The sequence below is a fragment of the Anastrepha ludens genome, chromosome 3 (genome assembly GCF_028408465.1).
Source record: "Anastrepha ludens isolate Willacy chromosome 3, idAnaLude1.1, whole genome shotgun sequence".
Classification (NCBI taxonomy): domain Eukaryota; kingdom Metazoa; phylum Arthropoda; class Insecta; order Diptera; family Tephritidae; genus Anastrepha; species Anastrepha ludens.
The window spans coordinates 114,066,877-114,085,784 of record NC_071499.1 but is presented as its reverse complement, the minus strand read 5'-3'; the positions used below and the strand labels follow the sequence as shown (position 1 = coordinate 114,085,784).

The 18,908-nt window shown below is 38.1% G+C and overlaps 2 protein-coding genes across 2 annotated transcripts; one reads left to right on the top strand and one right to left on the bottom strand.

Moving 5' to 3' along the window:
* The first annotated feature begins 10,389 nt into the window (after nt 1-10,389).
* LOC128857680 (putative nuclease HARBI1) lies at nt 10,390-11,363 on the top strand. Its single transcript, XM_054093425.1, has 4 exons — nt 10,390-10,617; nt 10,675-11,007; nt 11,066-11,210; nt 11,284-11,363. The coding sequence occupies exons 1-4, from the start codon at nt 10,390-10,392 to the stop codon at nt 11,361-11,363; spliced, it is 786 nt and encodes a 261-aa protein (XP_053949400.1).
* Nucleotides 11,364-12,363: 1,000 nt separating this feature from the next.
* On the bottom strand, nt 12,364-13,410 carry LOC128857679 (uncharacterized). Its single transcript, XM_054093424.1, has 3 exons — nt 12,925-13,410; nt 12,676-12,864; nt 12,364-12,618 (listed from the first exon to the last, which is right to left on the bottom strand). Exons 1-3 carry the CDS (start codon nt 13,129-13,131, stop codon nt 12,364-12,366), a joined length of 651 nt encoding a protein of 216 aa, XP_053949399.1. The 5' UTR covers nt 13,132-13,410.
* Nucleotides 13,411-18,908: the final 5,498 nt, after the last annotated feature.

Genomic DNA, 18,908 nt, shown 5'->3' with positions numbered 1-18,908 from the left:
TGTTCAAGTCGTAACTCAAGGCAATTTTGATCGTGAATATATTTGTGCCATATATGCTGACTGCGCGCCATTCAATTTCCAAACTCGTGCCATGCTTACCGGCCATTGGACGATCGAAATACAAGCAGAAAAGCTAGGTTTACCATTTAATGCGCCTTGCAGAAGCTGGGAGCCTTTCAGAGAAGAAAAATGTTAAAAACTTTCTCCTACCCCTGCCCCATAGATAGTGACTAGGCAGTTCTATGTTGGTGTCGTGAAGCGGCCGCGGTTACGCATTTTTTGTGTGCGGCTCGAACTCGCAAAGTTCGGTAGGGTGTTGGACCGCCAGTCGACAACGCGGCGGGCAACTTAGTCGTTACTCGTTGATTGAGATCATAACATTTTGATGAAAATGAGGGCTAATTTGTTTCCAGTTGGAATTGTAGTGTAGAGGGAGAGGGAGACTATTGTGAAGGTCGATAACAAAATGGAGCTCGTAACAAAATTTTTTTGTATTTCATTGACAACTTCTGGGAACTTAATTAGCACATCTTATTTTGTACGCCTGGGTACATAATAAAAGGAGCGAAAGACATTGCAAACTTTTTACATTTTATTTACTTTATTTGCATTTTCTTAAATTTTTTTTTATAAAAATATAGTCCATACTACTGGGTTGTCCGGAAAGAAACTGCGGATTTTTTAAAAGAAAGTAAATAAATTTTTAATTTTTTTTTTTAGAATGAACTTTTTAAAACTTAGTATGAACTTTAATCAATTTAATATTAACCTTTTGTCATCTTTCCGACAAATTCATTATTCCGCGCTCATATAACCTCTGGCCTTTATTTGCAAATAACTGATCCAAGTGCTATTTTAAAGCCTCAACATTGCCAAAAGTTTTACCATTTAAGGAGTTCTGCAAAGACCGAAACAAATAGTAGTCTGGCGGTGCAATGTCAGGGCTATTTGATGGATGCAACAAAAGTTCCCAGCCAAGCTCTCTGAGTTTTTGGCAAGTGGCCAAAGATGTATGTGGTCTAGCGTTGTCCTGAAGAAATATGACACCTTTACGATTGATCAATTCTGGTCGCTTCTCGTTGATGGCTGTATTCAATTTGTCCAATTGTTGGCAGTAAACAACCGAATTAATCTTTTAGTTCCTCTGAAGCGGCTCAAAATATACCACACCCTTCCAGTCCCACCAAACTGACAGCATAATATTCTCTGGGTGAATATCAGCCTTTGAAGTGGTTTGTGGGGCTTCATCATCCTTGGGCCATGATCGTTTTCGATTGACGTTATTGTAAACAATCCAGTTTTCATCACCAGTAATAATTCGCTTCAAAAATGGATCGACTTCATTGCGTTTAAGATGCATATCACAAGCGTTGATTTGGTTTGTTAAATGAATTTAATTCAATTCATGTGGTACCCAAATATCAAGCTTTTATACCACTCCAAGACTCTTTATATGCTCATGAACAGTTGATTTTGGTACACTTAACTTCTCACCAATCTCACACAAAGTTACATGACCATCCAATTCGATTAAAACCTTGATAACGTCTTCATCGACATCACTTGGCCGACCTGAACGTTGCTCATCTTTAAATGAAAAATCTGCAGAGCGCAATTTGATAAACCAATTTCGACACTGTCTTTCCTTTAAGGCTTTATCACCATACAAATCACGCAATTTTTTAGCAACCTTCTCTGCGCTTTTTCCATTATGGAAACAATATAGTAAAATATGACGAAAATGCTCTTTTGTCGGCTCCATATTAAAATTAAAAAATTGACGCCAAACAAACAAAATTACGCGCACTTTTTTTCTAAAGCAAGCAAAAAGTAACAGCTAATAACTGCCAAATGAAAAAATTAAAATAAATAGTCACAAACTGTTCAACACATTTATCAACGCCGTCTATATGTAAAATCGGCAATTACTTTCCGGACAACCAATACAATAAACCATACAAATTCCGGTTCGAAAATGTGCAAAAATTTTTAAAAATTCAAAATTTGTAATCAAAATTTTTCTGAAAATTTTAAATAACCAGTCCTATAGCCCGTAACCCGCTGAAGCATTTCCTTGAGCTGGTGATGAGCAGCACTATATGGCTTCTCAGCTAAAAATTCAGCGATTTTTTTGATATGGAATATCACTCAGAGGTATCTCCTTTCACAAGCCAGGAGCCTAATAAGAATTTGGCTTAACAATAGCAGCATAATTGGATTTGGCGAAATTATAATACCAAAAGTACCAGTTGAAAGGCGAACGGAAGTGGGGTTATGTTAGGTTGATTTGGCTGGCTGAAAGCCATCACATAGACCTAGTGGTCCTGAGTGTTGCCAGATGGAGCTTAATATAAAAAAAAGAGCTGATCTGTAAAGTCGGTTTACTGACGATAGTTTAACGTGACAACGTTATAAGAAAATACTGATGTAATGGTTGCAATTTTCAAAACAAAATTTTAATTTTATTTGTTTGATAGATATTTTGTATGGATATAGAGAAGGAGGTAAATGGAATCGTGAAAAATTACGAAACATTTATCAAATTCATGAAAGATATGTTCAATTTCGATTGTGCATCAGACGTTAATAAGGCAACAACACTAAGAGGCACCATCATCGATTTGACTTTTTCAAGACACATTCCACTCGAAACACTCCCTTTCATTTCCTACTTTTCCTATCATCGTCCTATTCTCAACAGAGAAATGGTTCATTACCATGCACACATACATATGCTCATTCAAGTAGAAGAGAGCCAGATGTCGAACGTTACCGAATGCGGGGGCCGATTGTGTTCTTTGTCGTTCGTTCCGCGCTTTCGGTTGCAGTTCAAGCAAGGTAACGACGAATGAGCAAGATAACGACGATTGAGCAAGATAACGACACATTTTCGTGCGTGCAGCTGGCTAAATCGAATTACAAGACGTTATCACGTCAAAAAGTTTTCTGAAGAACTTGTGTCAATGCATTAAATCGATTAAAAAGGCCTCTTGTACTCCTAATACTGTTTTTTATAGGGACATAACTGCCTACTCTGTCGGTGATGCAGCGAATCTATTTGCCGATTTCTTTTCATCTAATTTCGTGTCTGTTGAAGATATTCAGGAAGAACATTTGGCAGCCATTCGCCATAATTTCTTGAAGAAATTTTCTTCTTCAGTTAACTTCGGTTTACTTGTTCTATCAGAGGATGATGTTATTGAGGGATTGTTAAAGATTTAAAACTCTTCTCATTCGGATGTAGACGGTCTTTCTGTAACTTTTTTTAAATTCAGTCACTACAATTTTCAAAAGCAGTAATAAAAGCGATATTGCAAGTTGCAGGCCAATTTCCAAGTTATCTGCGGTATCTAAACTTTTTGAATGTATTGTCAAAGACAAGTTATATTTTAGCGCTAAACTTCTAATTAGTTCTAGACAGCATGGTTTCGTACTTGCAAGCTCTACGTTATCTAACTTATCCGTTTGTTCTGAAGATAGCAACGCAGGCCTCCAGAATGGTCTCAAAATTGACGCGATATATATGGATTTCTCTAAAGCCTTTGATAAAATCTCCCATACGATTTTAGTACCTAACTAAATTGGAATGTCTCGGTTTTCTTTCAAGTTTCCCTCATTGGACTCGATTCTATTTAATAAAGAGATGCAGTACTGTAGTTATCGATGGAGTTTCTTCCAAACAGTTGATCGTCACCTCTGGTGTACCTGAGGGTAGTATTTTAGGACCTCTGTTATTTGTTTTATTTATTAATGATATTTGTTCGTGTGATTCCTTCACTAAATTTCTTCTCTGTGCTGATAATCTAAAAGTTTTTGCTGAAATAAGAAATTCTAGTGATTCAGCTGTCCTACAGTCCAAGTTGAATAATTTATTTTCCTGATGCCTCATGAATCGTCTATTTCGTAATATTGAAAAATGTCATAAAATCACATTTTCTAAGCCTCAAACCTCCCTTAATACCTCTTATCATATTAATTATACATATCTTGCTTCGTCCGATGTGATAAAACATTTAGGGGTTTTCTTTGATACAAAACTTAATTTTATCATGCATTTAAATTATGCCGTTTCCAATTCATTTGCAATGCTCGCTTTTGTTAGACGTCATTCAGCGCACTTCACTGAATCTGGTAGTCTTGGAATCTTATACTCCGCGTTTGTTCGGTCCAAATTAGATTGTATATATATATTTGGCGCGTACACTTTTTGGGTGTTTGACCGAGCTCCTCCTCCTATTTGTGGTGTGCGTTTTGATGTTGTAAAATGGACGGACCTACAGTTTCAAGCCGACTCCGAACGGCAGATATTTTTATGAGGAGCTTTTTCATGGCAGAAATACGCTCGGAGGTTTGCCATTGCCTGCCGAGGGGCGACCGCTATTAGAAAAATGTTTTTCTTTATTTGGTGTTTCACCGAGATTCGAAGCAACGTTCTCTCTGTGAATTCCGTATAGTAGTCACGCACCAACCCATTCGGCTACGGGGGCTGCCAAATTAGATTATGCTGATTTTATTTGAAGACCTTATCCATGCAGTCCATATAAATCGAGTGGAGGGGGATCAAAAAATTCATTACTTTCACTCAATTTCAAACGAAATTTTATTAAGTATTGACTGGGATAATGCCTTCCACGACAATGATGTTACCTCTTGTTTTCATTTTTTAAGACTAAGGTTTCTGAGCTGTGTTTGAAGTACATTCCTATTTATCATAAGAAAGTATATAAGACACCTTGGCATACCAAACGGCTCAGGCATGTAAAGGATCTAAAAAACAAATTTTCTAAACTGTATAAAAGGTCTGGAGACCCAATGCGCTACTCAAAATTTCAATGCCATTTAAAAGAATTTAACTGTTTGAACAAGTTCTTATATAGAAATTACATCTTGAATTTCGAAAACAATATTGTTTCGGATTCGAAGGCCTTTTGGCAATTCATCAAATCAAAAAAGTCTTGCTCAATGGTGCCAAACAATGTTTTTTATAATGGTAAATATGCAAATTCGGCCATAGAATCTGCCAATTTATTTGCCGGCATTTGTTTTTTTTTTTGCTCTAATTTTGAACCCGACTTAGACTTCGATTCTAGTTTGTCCTCTAATAGTTTTTCACCTCTTAATTTTGGGACTTTGTGCCTATATGTTACTGATGTCGTCAAGGGTATTATGAAGCTCAAGTCTACAACGAAAACTGACTCGGATGGCCTTTCGGGCATTTTGCTGAAGAACTGCTTGTGTCTCGCTGAGCCTCTTACAATTATATTTAATAAATCGTTGTCCTCCGGTATCTTTGTTGACTACTGGAAATCTACTTCCGTTACGCCTATATTTAAGAGTGGAAATAAAAACGATGTTAGCAATTACAGACCGATTTCGAAGCTTTCGTCTGCCTCAAAACTTTTTGAGATAACAGTGAATGATAAGTTATATTTTGCTGTCAAAGGCTTAATATCTACCAACCAGCATGGTTTCGTTGCAAGTCGCTCCACTGTCACTATTTGTCTATTTTCAATGATTACTGCATTTCAGCCTTCCAGAACAGATCTCAAGTTGATACAATTTATACAGACTTCTCTAAAGCGTTTGACAAAGTATCGCACCGAATACTCTTGTCGAAGCTTGCATCATTGGGTATACACTCCACGTTTTTGTCGTGGATCAAATGATATTTGTCCAACAGGCACTGCGTTGTAGCCGTTGATAATGCGACATCTCGTGCATTTATTGCGTCCTCTCGTGTCCCACAAGGAAGTATTCTAGGACCCCTTCTCTTTATATTCTTTATTAACGATATTGGTTCTTGCTTTTCTTTTGCAGAACACTTGTTGTATGCTGATGATCTTAAAATATTTGAGGCGATTAACAGTGTTAGGGACTCTGAACAGTTGCAAACCGAATTGCACAATGTCCGGAACTGGTGTTATTTAAACCGTTTGCCACTAAATATTAGCAAATGCTTTCACGTAAAATATGCTAAATCAAACAATACTTTTCATACTTCGTATAGTATTGCTGGCTTACCTTTGCAATCCGTTGACAAAATTAATGACTTAGGCGTTATTTTCGACTCTAAGCTGAATTTCACCAGCCATGTTAACCACGTCATAAGACGATCATATGCGATGCTAGCGTTCGTATGCCGAAATTGTTCTCAAAATAGGTATTGTATTGTGCTTTTGTTAGACCAAGATTAGATTATGCCGCTGTTATTTGGAGACCGTACCAAATAGGTCTGTCTAATCGGATTGAGAGAGTTCAGAAAGACTTTCTTCGTTTTGCGCTCCGATCTTTAAACTTTTCTGAACCTGTACCATTGTAGCGCTCTCGATGTTTATTGATTGACTTAAAACCACTTGATAGCAGACGATCTATTCTATCGTGCTCATTTATTATTCGTATCATTTCTGGATCTATTGATTGTCCTTCCCGTTTAAGTTCTCGAGAACCTACTATGGGGTGAATGCTCCGATTCCTAGGGCATGTGCAGATTTAAATATGTTTTTCAATTCTTCTGGTGCTGATTTTACATGGTCGTATGGCATCTTAGTCAATCATCTTAAATCGTTCTTTTCTTAGTAACTAATAAACTATTGTACATTAGCTTAATATAGTCTGTAAGAATGTATCCATTCAAAGGCAATAAATAAATAAATAAATAAAATAAATAAATTTCTCAGACCCGAAACCGTCATACGAATCGCGCTGTCGTTTGATTAGTCTCTTTCCATTAAGTGATAGAGGTATTTTTCAGGCAGAATCATTTATCTTTGATCTCATAAATGCCAAAATTGACTGCCCGGTCCTTCTGGAAAGAATACAGTTCAATGTTCCTTGCAGAAATTTTCGCCGTTGCAAGATTTTTCGCGTTGGCTTTAGTAGGGCGAGGACAATGTGCTATTCGTTAGAACGTTGTCTGACCTTAATTATCTTTCAACCTTTTTGGATTTGGACTTTTCAAGTATTAGGGCCAAAAAAGTATTTTAAATGCAATTAAAAAATTACTTCCTATGTAAGAAATCAAAATAATGCATTGTAAATATTTGTTAGTTTAGTTTTATAATTATTAATTTCGTTAAAATTCAATTGTAACTTGTATAGATTTTTGGCAATTTAATGGTATCTTATGTTGGTAATCTAATTTTACTAAACTCTTTAATATTAAATATTGCTAATTTGTATTTTAGTTCTCAATTTATATCTGTCTGTTCTGAATTTTGTTAGACATTAATGAATAAATAAATAAATACTACGTAGTACGACGTAAGGAAAATCAAGTGAATCAATACGTAATCAGATTTACCAGTAGCGTTCCTAGTACAGACTGAAATTTACAAATTTTGTTTGCCCAGTAGCCTCGACTCACGGAAACGACCGACAACTTAGCCAGAATGATGGACCCTTAAAAAGCTGTAGCTACTGCCATGCCTCTTTAACAAAAGCCTTGAAATGGGCACACCATGCCTCTTGGGGAGGCATAATTTTCAATACCTCTTCACAAAGAGCTGACTCCGCGAAGAAATATATGATTTTAAGCTATTTAATGGGCATGGAGGAAAGATGAACATCTTTAACGAATAAATTTTTCCATCACTCACCAAGCGACGCAATTTAGTTGCCTACTTGAACCCATTTATTTGAAACTTCTTTGCTTTAAAGACCAATGCTGTCGCGGTCACCACAACAGCCTCCATAAGAAACAAATCTTCCACGGAGATTACGACGTGCTGGGGTATGGCGGATGTAACCTGAAGCAAATCAAGTAGTAGCTGTGAATATGAAAAACTGAATACCATTGTGGCGCTACTGTGGCTTTTGAGCACCCCTATGTTCATCAGCTACCTGGCATAAGTTTTACTTTTTCAAAGCCTTTAGGGAAAGAAGTCTAATGTAGTCAAATCCGGAGTCTCGCTGATTATCGGCATTTCCTACCAAAAATCAGGCTCAATTTTTCTCAATTCGAATGTTGCTGCTCAATTAGACCAGGCGACATGGCTCTCTATTTTCAATAGCCTTTGAGTCACTACACTTTGTATGAGAAAACTTGCAGATCTTGCCTAAAATCCTCCTCACAATGCTACCACTAATATCCATAATTCAACAGTTCAGTTTGACGGCGACGAGAATGGCTAATAACCGCCACTTGACCCCAACAAGCAAAGGAAAGGCTAATGGAAAACTTGTTGCCTAAATTCGACATAAGCCCACTTGAGGTACATGCATACACACATACATTTGTACCACCAAATGAAGCGCGGCAAGTGCGGAGCTATAGATCGAAAAGGTGGTCAAACAGCCGGAGCAGCAATTCGCGCATAAACGTCGCACAGACCAGTTGTTCAATACCAAGAAGTGGCAGCACAATTTGTGAACGAAGTGGCTCACACATTACCAAGGCTATAAAATTATTGTTAATATAATATTTTTTTGTGTAGTTATGGTGGATTTTTTTCTGAGCGCCTGTGTCTGCTTCTGTGTTGCGGTTACTTTGTGGTTTATGCTTTATTTTAATTAATTTATTTTTTATAACTTCTTTAGTATTTTACGTTAGCAGCCAGTTTGGTAATTTCTTGTTAGTTATAATTTTTGTTTTTTTTTTTGCTTTTAGTGTACACTTTTTTCTGCGTTGTCTTTTTTTCTCAGTTCAACTGTGGGCTTCTTGTTTGTATTGGCCGGCAGCAGCAACTTGACCGCCGCTCTTCGGTAGTCGTTTAAGCCAATTTAGCGCATTTAAAGTGCCGGTACTTTATGAAGTGTTGATGTACAATAAATTCACAGGCAAGTAGCCACACACACACACACACATACAATCTTGTATGCTTTGTATCATAGTTGACGTTAACCCCAACCCAGTGCAGCTACTGATACTGCAAGTAAACTGGAGCGGAAACTGTGGTAAAGTGGAAGTTGTTTAATTCTTCTGTTACTTCGTTTGTTGTTTTTTGTTTTTTTTGTTGTTTTATCTGGTGATGTTAATGAAATGTAAAAATTTCTATGAATTTCATAATTGTTGCTCATTCATAATTTTTATTTATATTTTTTTTCTTGTTTCTACGCGTATTCCTCACATAAAACTTTCGTATTTGCTGTTGGACTTCCTTTCTTGGCTCAACTCAGCCGCCTTGTTGTTGTTGCTTTTGGCAGTTTAACAACATTTTAATATGTAATCAACTTAATTTCGTGTGTAATTTTTTTGTAATAAATTATATTTTTTGCGTCGTTTTTTACTAACTTTGCCATTGCGGTTCCTCATACCCGTTTTCTTGTTTTCTTGAATGAAATCCCTTAACTTGATTTCCGTTTTATTTTCAATTAATCATTGCTGGAAGTTGTTTTTTACTCGCAGTTTGGACTTGTTCATGTAAATTTATTTTCCACTACTGGTCTTTAACATAATTCATAAGAAATTGTAGCACACAGACGGGCATATGTACGAATAAAAAATAAATTTATACGTTTGGCTTCATATTTCGCATGCGTCGCGATTTAGTGAATGAATTTCTATTGTAGTAAAGCAAGCCCTGCAGGAAAAATCTGAGCAAAAAAATCTCTTTGCTGAAACACATCGATACGCACTACAGCTTACCATTTGGACTGCCTGATGTAGAAGAGCAACAAACTCTGACATCGATCAGGTACCCGAACTGGTTCTGATTTGAAAGTTATAGGATCCGGTTCGAAGTGGAGGTTCTCTCTAGATTAAGATGTATTGATCTAAAAAATCCAAGTTATAGAGCAAATAAGTCTGTAGTAGGCGTAGAATAGAATTACCTTCAAGTCAAAAAGTGAACGGAATTTGTCAATCAAATGGAGGGACCTACAGTTTTGAGCCAACTCCGAACGGTGGACTTTTTTTTAAGAAGAGCTTTTTTATGGCAGAAATACACTCGAAGGTTTGCCATTGCCTCCCGAGGGACGACCACTATTAGAAAAAAACGTTTCCTTAATTTTGGTGCTTCATGGATATTCAAGCCTACGTTCTCTGTTTCCCCGAATAGTAGTCACGCACCAACCCATTCGGCTACGGTGGCCGCCAACAACCTACTTAGGTTAGGGTTATTGTTATTGTAGCAGTGAGGCGTAGGCCTCGCCAATGCGGTGTAGTCACCCATCATCATCGTCTAACTAACGGCAAGACCAGTGGTGCGATTCACTAACACATTTTATCGATATTCGCTTTGTTATCTTTCCTTAACCACAATTTTTACGATTTTGCTATTCAGTAACCCATTTCATTACGAAAATCGACAAGACAAAATCAGCTGTTTGGTTAACCTGTCGATTATCGCGAACTAAACGACAATAATTTTCGTGTTGTTAAATCAAACGATAAAGAAAAATTAGTGATTTTAATCAAAACTGTGAAAAAAAACTTCTTTAAAAAGCGTAAGTATGGTGTTTGAGTATTTGGCTTACGATTTATCGCGTGGAGAGGAGGAAGTGAGCCCTCAAATAGTTGATCGAAGTTTGCTCCGGCATGTGGACAATCCTTTCGATTTGGATGCAGGGGAGTTCCAGAAGTTATTCCGTTTAACTCCAGACTTGACTGAGGACGTAGTTTCGCAGCTTGACAGCCATCTTAGAGGTTCCAGAATAACAGCGATTTCGACTGAAAAACAGGTAAATTTGGTAACATTCAAGCTAATTCAGTTCTAAATTCTGCCTTTATATAACTAGGTTCTAGCTGCACTGCGATTTTTTGCAACCGGGTGTTATCAACGACCCGTAGGTGAGCAATGGGGAATATCTATGAGCCAGTCGTCCGTTAGCCGTAGCATTCATCGGGTAACAGCTGCAATCAACAGCTCCATGTTTTGCGCAAAGGTGAGATTTCCCATGACCCAAGTGGAGCGGCAAGCGGCAAAAGAAATTTTTGCTTCAGCAACCTCCCCGTTTGTGGGAGGTACCATTGGAGCTATCGATTGCACGCACGTATCAATTTTGGCCCCGAAACGTCATGAAGAAGCGTATGTCAACCACCACGGCTACCATTCGCTTAATGTCCAAATGGTAACAACATAATTTGTAAAGTATTCAAGAATCAAGATTCCCTTTTAATGTTTTACAGATATGTGATCCTACACTTAAAATTTTAAACGTAAATGCCAAATTTCCGGGAGCACGGCACGATTCATACATTTGGAGTTCCTCTGCGGTGCGAATGGTTATGCAACGGAATTTTGAAATTGGAAACCATAACTTGTTTTTGATTGGTAGGCTTTTTAATCTATTAATAAATATATTTAAATAAAAATAAGGGAATTAAAAATCAAAAATTCTCTGCAGGTGATTCCGGGTACCCTTTGGAGCCTTGGCTGATGACTCCTCTAACAAACCAACCGGAAGGTACTCCGAAATTCTTGTAAAATGAGGCATTGTGCAAAGCTCGTAACCCAGTTGAGAGACTTTTTGGTGTTCTTAAGGCAACGTGGCGGTGCTTGTCTCAACAAAGAACACTCTTGTACGATCCAGGATTTACTGGACAAGTAGTTAACGCGTGCTCAGTTTTACATAATATTCGTTTAAGAGAAGGAATATACCAGACCGAAAATGAATTCACAGAGCCCAGAGCAAACGACATTTTTGTAAACCAAGATGCACCATCCTCAACAGCAAAGCGCATCCAAGACCGACTGATTGCTAATTTTTTTACTTAAATACTATTTTCACTCATAATCATTCCGCATACATATCTATGTGAACACTCAGGTATAAATAGTTAAAACATTTTCATATTTATTGTTAAAACCTTTTATTGAACAAAATTACATGCAGATTCAATAAAAACAATTCAGTCTTTAACTTCAGTTTACATACAGTTTTAGGTTACAGGCACATAAATCTATTTATGTATATACGTATGCATAAGCGTATGTACACATGGTTTATAAATTCAAAGGTCAGTCTATTTGTAAAAACGAAAACAATACATTTTAATTCATTTAATTAATGTTACTTAACATTACCACAGCTTGTTTACTTATAAAATTCAAATAAAAAGTAACTTCAGGTACTAAAACATTTGGTATATATGCACATAAAAAGGAACTGCGGAATTGGTTTCAACCTACATACGATATATTGCATTCGTTAGATTGTTGAATGCTTCTGCGGTAGCGCTTAATCCATTCCCCAATACGGCTATTGCCTCCGCCATCATTTTATTAGCCTGAGCAATTGCAGAGCTGCTTTCGGCTAAGATCTATTAAAAAATAGCAAGAACAATTAATAAAATGCCACTTTTATGTGTTGAAAATAAATTACCTTTAAAGCATCTGCTTGTTGTTTCGCGACTTCTACTGTTTCTATACTCGACTGGGCTAGCATCTATTAAAAAACAATCACCAATGGAAAAACATAATAAAATTATTTTACATTAAGTTCAAAAGAAATTACCTTTAGTGCATCTGCTTGTTTTTCTGCTATTTCTAAAAATTTCTTCCGAGCATTACCGTCTTCTTCCATGCGCTTTCTTTTCAAGCTCGCCCGTGGTGTTCTCCTGTCTGAGATATGGGAATTACCTGACCTCAGCGTGAAATTCTCTGCCAGTGGCGTCCGTAAAGGCGACGGGGCTTCCGAAATCACCCTTTCATCTTCCACTTCGATACCCATTTGGATTACCTAAAAATTTACACACCAGTAAGTTACACTTTAAAACATACACTTCATGCAATTTACCTCCTCCAGTGGAATATTTTCAGGGGTTGAATCGTGGCCCTTCATATACTCCTCCCCTATAAGAGCAGACACCCGCCTCTCGAATTCCGTTAGGGGCTCCTCACTGATTGGCCTGTTTCCAGTTAAAGCTTGTTGCCTTCGCCGATTCCGTGCTTTAATGCTGGTGCGGCTTTTTAAGTCCCGCCATACCTTTTTAGGGAAATGATTAACATCTCTCTACTTTTAAGTAATAACACAATATTTTCTTACCGTTTGCCATTGATTCACCGTCTTCACTGCTCCACCCAGACTATTTAATTTTGTTGCTAGCTCGCTCCACTTTTTGTCGCACTCGTACTTACCATGGAGGCTGTGGAACCTAGATCCTGCTAGACCCGGGACTTCCATTAGGTAGTCAAGCAGGCGATTTAGCTGCTCGGATGTGGCACGGCTTCTTTTGGTAGCTGTCGATGTCATCCTAAAGCAATATACAAAAATTATTAATAAAACAATAAATTGAAATAAACAGTTATTTTATTGTACTTACTTTGTACATATATTATTGGTAAAAAACACTCACAATTGCATTTAACAGTTTGGCGTCTATGTTTTTTTGTTTCTCTTCTTCATGTTATTCGCTCATTCTGACATTTAATTTGACAAAGATGCCACTCTCTATCAGTTTGAATAAATAGAAGAAAACAGCTGTTCAGTGTTAGTTAACATAAGTTAGTGAATAGCACAATCGACAGTGCAATCGACAAATACTGAAGAGAAAAATAACAATTGTCGAATCGATAAGAGTTAGTGAATCGCACTACAGGAGACGTGCTGTATCGCAGTTGGGTCCAGAGGGAGTGAGGTGTTAGATGAGTGGGTTTATAGGTGGGTGGGTGAATAGGTGGTCAGCATCATTGCAGTGTACCTTCATTCATCTATTGAACATGTCAGGGTCGACTCTGAATAAATAGAAGTTTATCCAGAATTTCAAACAGAGATGACTAATCGTATGCTTCGCAAAAAGGCGCTCCCTTTTATCCTCTCATCTAGCTGTGGCCCATCTGTCAAACAAGGCTGACATTGTTACTCCATGTAGAGTTTGAGAGTTACGTTTTTCTTATTTATGAATAGGATTTTTGTATTTAAGTTGCCTTCCTTCGATGTCAGCTGTTCGAAAAAGGCTAACCCCTTTTAATACGTTGAAGTCTCTGAGTTTTGAACCGCAATTGAGGGGTTTCTCACAAACTGGTAGCTAAGATGTTATTTAATGGTGTCAGGTGTGGACTATGTGGCGGATATCAAAGAACTTCCCAATGAAAGTAATCGCGAAATTCTCTGCTGGTCAATCACCTGATTCAATCTGATCACTTGTTGATAGTAGAGGTCCAAATCTGGGGTATAGATCGAGAATGATAGCTCATGGTAAACTATTACCTTCCCATCACACAAAATATACAGCAGATGCTTCTCGGTAATTAATCCGTTTTTGGCATTCTTTTGGATCAGCTGAAAGTATTTTCACGACTATCTTTTTCAGCTCCCCACTACAACCCTGTAGCGTCTAAAGCATGAGGACGTCCAAGACAAGTTCTATAGACCTGAAGACATTGGCTGCTACAAATTGGAGAATTGTTACGGAGGATCGGGGCGCATGGAAACGAATCGGAAGCGAAGCTAAAGCTTGATGATGCTTGTTTTTCAGCTTTAGTTATTGTGTCTTCATTGCCTGCTACTATCCGTTTCAAAAATGAGTGGAGTTCGTTAAGTTTCAGCAAAAAATCGCAGATGACAAATCGGTGCGAGAGGTTTTTTTGCGTTAATTAGTGTGACATCCATATATCGAGCTACTTCTTGCCTTCATATGCTGGCCATGTGTTTAGTATGTCCGGGTCAATTCTGGATAAGCAGGAGTCTAACCTGCTGCAATATCCACAACGTAATTTTGCCAGTATCAGTGCCAGTGACGCGGGTATCACGGGAAAGCTGGAACTTTTTATCTGCTATAGATGGTGGTTGGACTCCGATGACGGCATTCGGTGGGAGCTTAAGAAGATGGTGATGGTCTCCCGATGAATGTTGTTTATTGTCTGTCTCAACACTGTCTGGTCCAGTAGATGCCGGTTAGCTTTGTCCTGGATCTCGTCGGCGTGACTGGGAGGCGGCCACTTGCGGTAGCACCCAAGCAGAAACTGTTTGCTGAGTAGTTTATTGTGCTCCTTTACTGGGAGCTCACACGCCAGTCTTACTTGACGGTTTCCTTGGTTCCATCAATGTTTGTGGTGATTGGCCTACATTAACCTGCTTCACTTTACAAGAAGAGGATCAATACTATTGCATTCGATATTGTAGTGGTTCCATAAGTGGCACTACTTTTTTCAACCACCTGCACCGCGTTTCTCCTTGGTCATAGAGGAACTATAGAATGTCTAGTGAATTTCCTCTTTTTTACCTACAGCTTTGAAACGATGGATACAACTGGATTTAGCAAACGCAGCACTGTCGATAAACTTTTTTGGAATCGGAATCCTTTCTTTAAATCGACGTATAGGATGATCCGATCCATCAACGCATAGTGAGATATGGTTCACTATTTATATATAGCCGAGCATGGTCCGAGCTATTTTCTTATAATTTTTATTTATTTTATTTAAATTTTTTTCACGTTTTTGCATTCTGGTATATAGCTAAAATAGTTTAGTAATAAAGTAGGTATGTAAGGTTAGCTTAGATTAGACTTGGTTGATCCTCTAGATCGCACATAGACCAGAAATTGATCGATGGTGATACCAAATGTTAGTATGGAGAGTTTATCTTATATTTTTTCTTTGGATAAAGTAAGTAGGCTGCAATTTTTTTGATCTGCGACACTTTCTAATGTTGAAATTAATGGTATATAAAGAAAAAAAAAAATATCAAACCAACGAGAGATCGCCATACCACCAACCAAACCACATCGCTGCTTCATATGAATTGGTCGAGCGCAAATTGTGGCAACAATAATTTTTTAATTACCAGCTGTGACGCAAGCAGTGGCCAGAACATGGCGAACAATAATAATAAGCAAGCCAGTAGCAGCAAGAGCAAATGCAATTGCAACATAATCGTCAGCCAACCAGTGAGTCAGCGAACCAGCGAGTGATTGAATAGGCGTGTGAAGGCAGCAATACACTTAAAATCACAAGCTAATGGTAATTATTGTCAACATACCCTCAAGTGAAGTGGACCCTAGACTACAAGAACAAGAAATCATAATAAGCTAATAACAACAAAAAAGTAAACAAAACAACAACAGTAGTTCGATGCCTTGTGGAAAATGAAGGGAAGGCATGCGCAAAGATTTGTCATAATTGATAAGCGACCATTGCACGAATGAGACGGCCATGCTTTAGTAGGTACCACCAGCATGGGCAGCTAGCACTGCAAGTGTTGGACAAGAAGTATTCTTCATAGCTCGCCTGGTCGCCACCCCTAAGTTGTAAGACACTGATTGCTGTCATTGCCATTGCCTGCGGTTTCAGATACTAGAAATCAGTCAATGCGACAAAAGGCATCCAACGACTTTGAAGGCATTACTTTACAACGACAACAATAAATACTATACATAGGCTATAAGAATATCAAAAAAAGAAGTAATTTATTTAGTTGTTTAGGCTTATAAGTTTGTAAGTTTGCTCGTAGTCAGTCAAGTGAGGCAGTCGAAAAGAGGCAGCAATGCGTATTCGCACTATAATTCAACTTATTTATGTTGCAAGTTTGAGTTCATGTGCAGCATATTTACAGCTATACATGCATACTCACTTCTACACACCTACATCTACACACATATAGATACATGCATACATAAGCGAGTGTGGTGTGTAAGTGAAAAACACGCGCCTGCCCAACCTTTCTGTAAAGGGCCAGCAACGTGAGAACCAATTGGCAAAACAACACAGCCTCTGCCTTTCTTTGAACTGATCGCTGAACTTTCTATCCTTGCAGGCTTTTTAAAGCCAAGAGTTGCCAGTGAAATCGTGCTCCAGCAGTGCAATCACGGATGTTTGATAAAATCAATTTATGTAAAATTTTGCCAGCCAAGTATGAAATTTTAGATGCGCTCAGGTTTTATTAGAAGGGCTGCTTTTAAAATGGAACCACTTGGTAAACTCTTTATGATCAAATGGTACAAATACTCTTACATATCCTCTTTATGATGCCAAAAAAATAGTTTTTCAGTTCAATGCCTTTAGGCCTTTAAGGGGGAACCTCATGTAGAAGCCTCAAAAAATCGATTTTTGGTTTTTTCAATAGTTCGAAAGCATAGGCTTTTTAGAATATACTGTGAAATTTTCATGCCGAAATTCTCAATATTATAGCTTCTACAGCCCACTAACTAGGTATAGAGCGGTCTGCGCGCTCCTGTACCTCAAACTTTAAACTCAATTAACTCGAAACGACTTTTTTAAAAACTGCTGGTGTTGCAACTCAAAAATTTATAGGCCGAATTGATAGAAGTTTGGTGAGGCCTTTCTGTACATTACTATCGAAAGGAAAAAGCAAAAATTTCAGATAAAAATGTCAATAAAAGAGCCCTAAATTCTGACTTGTTTTTTAATTTTATAGGTTCATCCTTTCCGTTAATATGTTATAAAAAAAACAATTTCATTTTTTTGTTTCAGATTGGTAGATTAAGTGTAATAAAGAGAGCAGTTTGAGACCTCGCGTCGTAGGCAGCCGATAAGAAATAATCCTGAGCCGCCATTTTGGAAAAAAATTTTGTTTTTGTATTCTCGTAAAGTTGTGTTAAAGCTTCAAAATAATATAACTATTTTATAACCTTTAAAAATATGTTTGAAATATTACTGATTTTGAGCCTTCTACATGAGGCTCCCCCCTTAAATCGTACGAATTCAGGCAGCTCTCTAAGCAATAATGCAACTCAACTGTCTTGGCCTTCTAAGAAGTATGTAATCCGCCAGTTATCTGGCGCGTATTCTCCGAAGCGCTGAGCATTCACACAGAGGCTTTTAATGAATTAGGTTCATAACTCCTAGAGAACCAGGTAGTCTTACCTAACCCGGGAAAAGCTAACTCGACGTCAAACCAATCAAATAGAAACCCACAGTCAGGGTGGCCTGCCTAGCCTTTTCGGAGAATTAGCAATTTAAAACTCTTATTTTGAAGCACTAAATTTATATATCTGAAAATAATTTTTCATTTAAGTATTTTACAGTCTGGCAACATTCTACTTTACAGTCACCCAACTGCTCTAATAATGCGGTTGATTGCTGCTTTCAAGCGATCGAATGTGATTTAAAAAATCACTGACAATCATTAACAACATCAGCGCCATTAAGTATTAGTCAGTCACAACAACAGTAACAGAGAGAACAACTCGAGTTGACGACATTTTTCGCATTTCATCGACAGCGTTCAGTGGCTTAAAGCGATAATTATCGCGCAACAGCAGGCGCAACAGGTCTCAATTCTTGTTCGCTGATTGCAACGCCAAGTGTTGCTGGTCATGTTCGGTGACAGCAAGAGCAACATGTTGCAATAGGTATTAATACCAGGGTTGTTATTGTTATTGTTATTATTGCTGTTGCTGCTGATGCCGATGCCGATGCCGATGCAATTTCAATAATTTTATCTGCTAGTTGATGTGTTGCTGTGATTGCCGATTGGCGACAACCGATGGCGGTGACAGATCAAAGCCAAAACGCGGCAAAGAGTTGGCGGCAAAGATCAGTGAAATCGCTAACTGCAGTTGCGCCCTGGCAGTTTGGCGTGCTGCTCCAGATGTTCATCGCTTTGCACGCATTGTAGCGCTATGGCCACGTTTTGTGTCCAATTATCTACGTTGCATGCCGCGCGTGCCCCACATTGATGCGCTAGTCGCTTATCGCTTTCAATGTTGCTATTAAAGTGGCAATTTTTTATTCTTATATGCGCTGTTGTTGTTGGAAATTTGTTTTGTTGCAACCTGTCCGATGCAATATTGATTTGTTTGCAAGTTTTATGTACCAAGCCAATCACCTCGATTATAGGGCTCGCTCGTTCTCGCTCAGGCTTTATTGCTCTCTCTGCCTCTCCCTCCTGTCTCACTCTCTCTTCTGGCTTTCTCTCTATCTCTCTCCCTCTCTCTAATGCAACCCTTTTTGCCTTTGCGATTTTTTGGAATTTCGTTGCAACAGGTTCACTTAACGCGTCGAAACCGAACGAATGCCACGCAATTAATTTTTGCAATTCCCTTTTTTGTTTCAATATTTGATTTC

Excerpts from the sequence above, each read along its gene's own strand:
- LOC128857680 (XM_054093425.1), top strand. The coding sequence starts at position 10,390 with ATGGTGTTTGAGTATTTGGCTTACGATTTATCGCGTGGAGAGGAGGAA. Across the intron at positions 10,618-10,674 it reads CGATTTCGACTGAAAAACAG|GTTCTAGCTGCACTGCGATT; the intron begins GTAAATTTGGTA and ends TTATATAACTAG. Across the intron at positions 11,008-11,065 it reads ATTCGCTTAATGTCCAAATG|ATATGTGATCCTACACTTAA; the intron begins GTAACAACATAA and ends AATGTTTTACAG.
- LOC128857679 (XM_054093424.1), bottom strand. The coding sequence starts at position 13,131 with ATGACATCGACAGCTACCAAAAGAAGCCGTGCCACATCCGAGCAGCTA. Across the intron at positions 12,865-12,924 it reads CGGTGAATCAATGGCAAACG|GTATGGCGGGACTTAAAAAG; the intron begins GTAAGAAAATAT and ends TTCCCTAAAAAG. Across the intron at positions 12,619-12,675 it reads AAAATATTCCACTGGAGGAG|GTAATCCAAATGGGTATCGA; the intron begins GTAAATTGCATG and ends GTAAATTTTTAG.